The sequence below is a fragment of the Cotesia glomerata genome, linkage group LG3, assembly GCF_020080835.1.
Source record: "Cotesia glomerata isolate CgM1 linkage group LG3, MPM_Cglom_v2.3, whole genome shotgun sequence".
NCBI lineage: Eukaryota > Metazoa > Arthropoda > Insecta > Hymenoptera > Braconidae > Cotesia > Cotesia glomerata.
In genome coordinates this window covers 23,563,017-23,571,765 of record NC_058160.1, presented here as the reverse complement: position 1 = coordinate 23,571,765, position 8,749 = coordinate 23,563,017, and the positions used below count along the sequence as shown (strand labels likewise).

Genomic DNA, 8,749 nt, shown 5'->3' with positions numbered 1-8,749 from the left:
TTGGTAATAACGTGCTTGACTGTAAGCGCGACACTTTTTTTTTTTTAAATTGTTGTTTTAAGGAATGGCTTTTTTTTTTGTTTAAAGTTATTGTAGACTAAATTTATAGATCGTGTATACAATATTAATATGAAATGATAAATTAAGAAACTGATTGAGAAAAATTATTATGCATGACTTGAAAACTCTAATACTTTTGAACAAACATACTGATTCAAAAATTAATATTATTTTTTCAATAAAATTAATTTTTTTCTTAAATGTATTGAAAAAAAATTGATTCTAAAGATAAATCTTCTACCGAGAAAATTATTTTAAAGAATTTGATTTTCTTGAATAATTTTCGAATCAAGTAACATTTATCTAAATCAAAAGGAAAATTTTTCAGTTAAAAATAATTTATATTTAAATCAACACAATTAAGCTCTTCAAAGTGATTTTCACGGTTTAAGTTAATTTTTTTTTTTTTTTTTCAGTACAAAATTGTAAAAAATGATTGAATTACATCAAGTAAAATAAAACTTAAAAAATTTGTAATTATGTTACATTTTATTCACAATTTTTAACAACGATTAACTAACAAATTTCTTTACCTGAAAAATATTATATCAGTTACTTTTACTTTTAAAGTAATGACGCAGATAATTGCATAGCAACGGTAAAAATTAATTAGTAAATTTTTGGTGGTTTCAGGTAAATACGAGCCACAAAAAAGCCCTGTCATGTAGAAGGTTTAAGTGCATGGTGCATTGAATTGCGTTGGTAATTAGTTCAGGTGCATCAGAGACGAACGCGAGTGAGCAAAAGTATAAAGACGCGTGCCATAGCACCTGCATTTACCTCTTGCCTCTCGCTACCGATTGCTCTCAGCCCTCGGAGCTCGACAAACCTTATAATCGTATATATAAGGCATACCCAGTCGTCACTCATTCTCATCATTCTCGATATAATGTAGTATAAGTGCGTGTACTTGTTCTTATTCTTGTGTTTTCGAGTAGATATTCTTTACTTGCGTATGTTTTACTCAAGGGTAAATTTATTACAATGACACTGGAGTCAATAAAAGGCTTTAAAAGTACATGCGCTTTTTACTCAAGTACACCAATGTCTTTTTTCCATCACTCTGTTATATTTATACTGATAAAATATCCTCCGAATAGATATTATATTCCTTGTTTTACTAAATAAATATTGTTGTTACGGAAGAGTTAGTCACTGGAGTTAATTATTTGTAATAATAAATTTATTCAAAGTTTTTCTGTTTTTCACCGATTACAGAAACGAAAGACATCAGCGAAAGAATTTATGAGGTGGAAAGAAAAAACATCTGCTTCCGAGACTCATTAGTTATGTATTTTATAAATTTTATTTTCCAAATCGAGGAAAAGCTCGAACCTTTTTGGGACCTTCAGCCGCTTATTATTAACTTGTAAACGTCAGAATATATTAAGTGCAAATGGAGGATAGAAAAAATTCAAAATTCATCAATGAGTCGCTTAACCGACAATCTACCGTCTACCGACATTCACCTGCCTCTAGACTCGATATGTTTTTTATTCCACATCCGGATTTATAAAATAAAACTTATCAATTTAGAGATAAAATATCTTGTCACCTGTCTTTCCTCTCCGTAGTTTAGAAAATTCTCACCCTCTATAATTTCTTCATTTCTTCAGAATTGAGACTTTTAACTCTTGTCTGTTGATAATTATTAGTTTCTGGGTTTGTGAAAGGTAAAATATATTTATTTTAGTGAGACGACAAAATATTCAATATGAAATTCTTCGAGTCTCGAAAAGACAGCATTGAAATAGTTCGATAACGGTTGACAGGTGGCGACAAATAGCTTTTGCGAAGCGGCAGAGTGAGTAATTAAGTTTCATTTAAGATATAATTTTATGCAGCTTTTTGTATAGGTGAGGTTTGATTAAATTTATTATTTCTTGCATTTTATTTTACTTTTTACTTTAATCAAAGTAAGTTTTAAATTAAATTTTTGACTATTCACTTACAGACATCTTATTGAAAAAATTTATGCTTTATTCTTTTGAATCAATCAATGATTTTCAATATCCAAGAAATGCTTATATAAATGTATAATAGTAGAATGTAATAGTAAATTTATATTTTTTACTTTTACAAGATCGAGTTGTTCCAAAACATTCAGATTCAAAGAGATCAAAAACGTTATAAATGCAATTTTAAGCGCTTAGGTATGGAATTAGCGGAAATTTGCAGAGATGGCCTTTAAGGTAAACCGTATTCCTAATTTTTTAAGTTTTGAATGCAATTTTTTCAAATCTCTCTCGCTTTCTCTCAATCGCACGCGCAGTAGATCTCTGCACTATCGATTATACCAAGACTGAAAACACTTGAAGCTTTCTCGCTGCACCACATAAAAGCATTACAGTTGCTGCACCAGTCCAACAGGCGCCCTCTGGCCAATTATTGGCGCCTTTTCTATCTATCCTTCGCTTAATCTAACCTACGTATCAAAAATTCTAATTTGCATTATCTAATCTTGTTTTAATTAATTAATCGTGCTATAAAATAATCTAATAACGCTCTAATTTGTTTTAGTAATTTCTGTTTAATTGTTATCAGTTCGCAGTTTCAGTGTTCTACGCTTTTTTAGCTCAATTTTCATCCATTCAAGGCATTGGCATACGATTGATTATGATCTTGATGATTACCATTCGTTTCATAGTAGTGTGGGTAAGGCTGATAGTACGTATTCTGAAAATTATTGTAATGGTTTTGTCCGGAATATTGATGCTGATCATGAATATGATTCGTAGATGAATAATACTGAGGGTTTACTTAAGAATAATTTGCAGAATATCCAAAATTATTGTTTGCAAGTTGTTTCACCGGGCAGCGGTGTTTCGGCGGTGGTGCGGCTAAATTCTGTTTTTAATCGGGGTGTCGGGTTCTGTGGTATAATATCAGTCTATTTAACCCATCTTGGATGAGGCCTAGCTTATCAAAAACACTGCAGTCCTGGGGCTCTAGAAAACTGTTCTGGGCTTTGATGTATATGTCCCCAGTTGTGGGTCTTAAATTTTTGATGATTTTGTTGTTGATGACTTTGGTCTTGTTAAAATAGTCCCTAGTTAGATTTAATCGATGGTTGTCGGTTCTAGGGATGTTTGCGACATTATATATTTCTTTGTTGCTGATTCGATATTGGTATTCAGTCTCAGGTCTTCTGTACATATGTTAAGCCGTTCTTAGGCATACTCTTTCAAATCTTCTCACTTTTTCCATTTGGGCTGCTCCGACGTTCCAGTAAACCGGGGCTGCGTAGGTCAGAAGTGGTCTGATAAGCAGTTGGTAGCATATCACCTTAGCTCTGGGGCTAATATGTTTATTATGGAAAAGTCTATTCAAAGATCTGAAAGAGTTGCGTGCTTTGGTGAGCTGTAGGTCCAGGTGATTGTTACATTTGGCTGATATAATCAATATTCATGTCTAGATATTTTACTGTATTTTTTGTCGGAATTTTTATCAGATCCCGCGTGTCCGATTTGACTGTTTCAATGAAGAATTTTCGTTGTTGGTTCTTTTAGCTTTAGTTACAAATCTAGCTGGTTTCCTGAAGACAATTGTCAAGCATTTTTCCGGGCTTACTCGAAGATTCCATGTTGCAAATAAATTATTGATCTTATTGATTAGTGTTTCTAGTACATTTTTTAACATAGAAAGATATTTATCGGCCGCGTATATGATGAGATCATCAGCATATGTAATAGAGTATGTGTTATCATTCTAGTTTAATTTACACGCATTTATTATATGGCTTATGAAGATATTGAATAATATTGGAGAGTTAACGGTGCCCTGTTGAAGTCCTTCCTGGATTTTGAATAATGTTGACGACTTTATTTTTCCATTCCATGTGTAGAATGTTCTTTCGCTAATCATACTTCAAATTGTACCAATCAGATGTTCTGGAAAATTATTAGACATTAGTATGTACATTAAACCATATAACCATACCGTGTCAAAGGCCTTCTCTAGATCTATGAGTGTTGCTCCTATTAGGTTCTCGTCTATGTGTGTCATTACATCAGACAGTAGCTTATGAATTGTATGTACAGTGGAATGCCCATCAACAATACTCCCGCTGAGTAAATGGTCCTATTCTTTCGCTCCCTTCCCGCTTCCGTGGGTTCTTCTGCCCCAATCTGCAAGAGAGTCCTTTGGAGAATGGCATCTATCAGTGCTACAAGGCTCAGGTTAATTTTCCCAACAGGTTCTTTAATCTTTGGCCTTTCTTTCCAGGTATTATAGTAAAATTAGATTTGGAACTAATTAAAAATTAGATTAATCAATTAGAATTGGTTCAATTGTACAATTAGAGTAATTAATAAAAAATTAGATGAATTAAACAATTGAATTAAAAAAATAAGAAAAAAGCCAATTTTTTGACTTTAAACTAGATAGTATGTGGCATATCGATTCTGGGACGTTTTCTCCACTTTATTTAGTAACTCAGCCGTCTGTAATAATGTATTCTTCGGTAGTATATTATTTATTTATTTATAACTTGAATCATACATAGTCAATAGTGACCTCTATATGGCCAAGTAAATACATTTTTAATACATTTTAAAATAGGTGAAGTTAATCTGTAAACAAAGCAAGTAAAAGATAGATTAAGTAATGTCAAACTATGGAATTATAGAGAGAGAGCAAACATTTTATGGCATTTATTGAGAAAGCAAAGCAAATGATAATTAATTGAAATACTAGAAATCTATGGATAGCATTTAAGTAAGCAATTAATTGAAATGATGGACATCTATGGATAATAGCTATTTTCGATAGTTCAGCCTCCGCATCAAGATCTTGGTTGACTCCTTGGCTACGGCGAAGCAGCATCTCCTCATCAACAGGTCAATACTTCTCCTTGAGAGGCCCAACTTTCCCAAGATTGCCTGCCCCTTGATATGCGCCTCAGTATTGAGGATTTCTCCCAGTGCTCCGAAGACATATACACCCAGGTAAACAGGGCATCTGTGGATCTCTCTTAGGATGTTAGCAACGTTGTAGTCGCGACCAACATCATCTACGTTAGCCCCAGTGACTGGTACCACAGAGTTCTTAGCGTATCTTGTTCTCTTGATTGTCTCCTGCAGCCTCATATTTTGCAGGTGCGACACTGCAAGTTCCAGCACGATGACTTCGTCTGGGTTTGAGAGGATGAACATGATGTCCGGCTTGTTATGATGGAGTTTCACGTCAGTCATGATGCGAACCTCAGCCCTGATTTTAACTACCCTCTCTCCCCACATGAATTCTGCTACCAGCGATGACCTTGACAGATGGATATGGTCAGATAGGAACTTGGGAGCCTTCATTGCATAGAGTATATGTTTTATGAACCAGCAAACCGCATTGTCATGTCTTGTTGTATATTCTGGTCCTAGGCACGCCGATACAACGTGGTACGCTGTTTCCACCACTTCACATCCCATACGACATTTTTTACCGGTATATGTACCGAGTCCTGCGACTTGCTCTTCTGCTGCATTGAGTATCAATGAGAACATCCACCTCTCCATGTATGGTGATGTAAACGCGGGGCAGGCCATAATGTTGGCGTTCTCATCGACAACTCTTGCATATTTACACCCTTTCCATTCATTCATAAGCCAGGTTAGCTGTTGGTGTTCGATTTCTCTGGCCAAGCTCCTGCAATAGTCTCTCACTGGTTCATCCACTCTTCTTCCCCGCATGTTAACTTGGTATTTGCCGAGGACATGGTTGGCATCCCCCATTGGGTTTCTCCACCCAGCAGCAATCAGCCGGTTATACCTCTCCCGCGTCTTCTCGAGGTCCTGGTGAGATTGCAAGTACGCTGCCTTTCTTACATACATGACTTCCACCTCATGTTCGATCGACTTCAGTCCGAGGCCCCCTCGAGACGATGGAATATATGTGGATACCCTGGCAGATGTTCTTCCTTTCATGTTGTAGGAGATAAACAGTTTCCTCACATCCCCGTCAAGATCACGGCACTTCTTCAGGGTGGTTGTTCTTCTTTCCTGGGGATACAAGTTCCCCAAGACATAAACTGCGGCAGGTATTACCGATGTGTTGTAGAGCGTTACCATTTGGCTAACTGATAGCATTGATCCAAATATCATGTTGGTCTTGTCAATGACTTTCACCTTGATGGTCTGGTGATTAAGTTATACTATAGAAATTTTCTTTATTATTATCATAAGTATACATAGTCACTTCAGACCTCTATATTCTTACAAAGATTAGGTTTGTGGTAATTATGTTTGTTCTGGGAGGTATAAGGGGATTTAAACTTTTGTAATTATACTACTAGTCACATTAAGGCAAGAAAAGTTTAAAGAGAAATTTAAGAGGAATTTAGAAGAAAAATTCAAAAATAAAAATTCTAAAGATTCTACAGAGGGTTGGGGTGGGGGGGGGGGGTAATCTCCTCGGTGGCTTGGCTGGTTGGCATCCTCAGCATCTCCGCTGGTGATTGGATTACCCTGGATCCATCATCCCCGGTGTTCTGTCCTCACTCTTTGTAGCAGGATTTGGGCACTGGCCTTCGCCATGGACAGGGCGATGTTCGAGAGCATGATGTCAATTTTCCTCTCAGTCATTCCCAGCTTTTTTAAGATATTCGCGCTGTTCTTGAGCTCCTTAGTGTCCAGTACCTCGCCCAGCGCTCCAAACACCAGGATACCCAACTTTGCTGGGCACTTATGCTTTCTCTGGAGCGCATCTACAAGGTTTTCACCCCGCGTGACCTCCTCCAGGTTGTTCTCGGAGATTTCGACCGTCGAATTGATGTTGTATCGGGCCCGGTCGATGCGCTCCTGGAGCCGGATGTTCTGCAGGTGGGATACTGCCACCTCTAGCACGAAGATCTCAGCTGGGTTCGAAAGCTTGATCATCATGTCCGGGCGATTGTGGTGCAGGTTGATGTCTACCACGACTCTTGGTCCCGCGCAGATCTCAACTTTGCGCTCCTCCCACAGGTACTCAGTGACAAGCGAGGCTCGCGCTTTGAAAGCCCTGAGCTTTACGTCCTCAGGGGCTTTCGTTGCCTCCAGGATGGTCTTTATTATCCAACTGACTGCTGTATCGTGTCTGGCTGGGTGAGTCTGCCTCCCACAAGCAGCTATCACGTGGTAGGCAGTCTCGGTGTTCTGGCATCCCAATCGGCATGGAGCCCCTGTAATGGATCCAAGGCCATGGACCTGCTCCTCTGCAGCTTCCAGGGTTCTCCTGGCAATCCAGTCCTCCATCTTGAAGGAATTGACTGCTGGAAATTTTATCGCTGCTTCCTCCTGCACTACCAGTCGTCCGTAATGCAGAGATCTCCATAAGTGGAGGAGCAGGTCCTCCTGTTGTAATGCTACCCACCTCGCCAACCTGCGGTAGTAGTCACCAAATCCCTCTTCGGGCATTCTCTCTACAGATGGTCCTACCACTCCGTAGGTGTCCATCACCCACTCCGCATCCGTTAGTGGATTTCTCCAGCCTTTGGCAGCCAGTTTCTCGTACTTCTCCCTGGCCATTCCCATCTCCGGGTGCGACTTCAGGTAGGCCCCTTTCTTCACCATCAGCAGCTCGGCTTCGAATCTGATGGACTTTAACCCAAGGCCTCCCTTGCATGATGGAATGTAGGTCGATACCCGCGTCGTCGTGGCACCCTTCAGCTGTTTTTCAACTAAGATCTTCCGGACTAGCTTATCCTGGTCGTTGCATTTCCTCATAGAAGTTGCTCTGGATTCTTGGGAATATATATTTCCAAGTACATACGTCGCAGCTGGGATGACACAGGTGTTATACAGCTTGACTTTTTGCGATACAGCTAGTCCAGAATCCAGGATCTTCTCAGTCATCTTGGTGACCTTTGACTCCACCAGTCTATAATTTATGGGCAGGTCCCGCTCCAGCTGGTGGATGCCCAGATACTTATACGAGTCCCTGACTCTTGGCAGGAACAGCATCTCCTCACCCTCGTCCAGCACTTCTTCGCCCTCCAAGTACGCCCGTGAGATATTCCGCACTTCCTGATGTTTAAACTGAGCCCAATCTCCGCCCCTCCATCGGTGATGACATCCGCAATACATCTAATGCCCTCCTCTGATGGAGCATGGACCTTGTAGTCATCCATGAAAGCTGCTACCTGTTGCTCTCCTCTGCAAGTCCTGTTTACCTTCTCATCCTCCCGCACTAGGTAAATTAGGAAGGCTGTGATCAGGATAAACAGGATTGGGCTGATGGTGTCGCCCTGGTAGACCCCTCTCTTCACGTAGATTGGCCTAGTCCTGTCTTTCCCAACCTGGATGACTACAGACCACGCTCTGATGGCTGCTTTCAATGTGTTGGCAATGTCATCGTGAATAGGAAGCGCGCCGACCAGTCTTAGCAGTTGGAAAATGTCTATTGAGTCATAGGCCTTGCTGAAGTCAAACCATGCGGTGTAATGCCCCACTCCGTCCATCCTGGCTTTCTGGGTGCATGCCTTATCAATAAGCAGTCCATGCATTGTGCCCCAGACGCCAGCTCTGGCTAGTTGTTCAGGTGGAATAGCCCAGTCTGGGAGGCCCTGCTTGATGATCTCTGTAATGACACCAGTCAAGATTTTATAGTCGGTGTTTAGGACAGCTATGGGCCTGTAGTTCCCTGGGTTACTCTTCTCACCACTTTTGTGGTGTTGCTTAAGTTATAGTAGTTAGTATCCCCGCCTGTCATGCGGGAGACCGGG

At 39.7% G+C, this 8,749-nt stretch overlaps 2 protein-coding genes across 2 annotated transcripts; both read right to left on the bottom strand.

Moving 5' to 3' along the window:
- Nucleotides 1-4,817: 4,817 nt before the first annotated feature.
- Nucleotides 4,818-6,152, bottom strand: LOC123261458. Its single transcript, XM_044723050.1, has one exon. It carries the CDS (start codon nucleotides 6,150-6,152, stop codon nucleotides 4,818-4,820), a length of 1,335 nt encoding a protein of 444 aa, XP_044578985.1.
- A 372-nt stretch (nucleotides 6,153-6,524) lies between these two features.
- LOC123261457 lies at nucleotides 6,525-7,880 on the bottom strand. Its single transcript, XM_044723049.1, has one exon. It carries the CDS (start codon nucleotides 7,878-7,880, stop codon nucleotides 6,525-6,527), a length of 1,356 nt encoding a protein of 451 aa, XP_044578984.1.
- Nucleotides 7,881-8,749: the final 869 nt, after the last annotated feature.

Coding starts and splice junctions, on each gene's coding strand:
- LOC123261458 (XM_044723050.1), bottom strand. CDS start 6,152: ATGATATTTGGATCAATGCTATCAGTTAGCCAAATGGTAACGCTCTAC.
- LOC123261457 (XM_044723049.1), bottom strand. CDS start 7,880: ATGACTGAGAAGATCCTGGATTCTGGACTAGCTGTATCGCAAAAAGTC.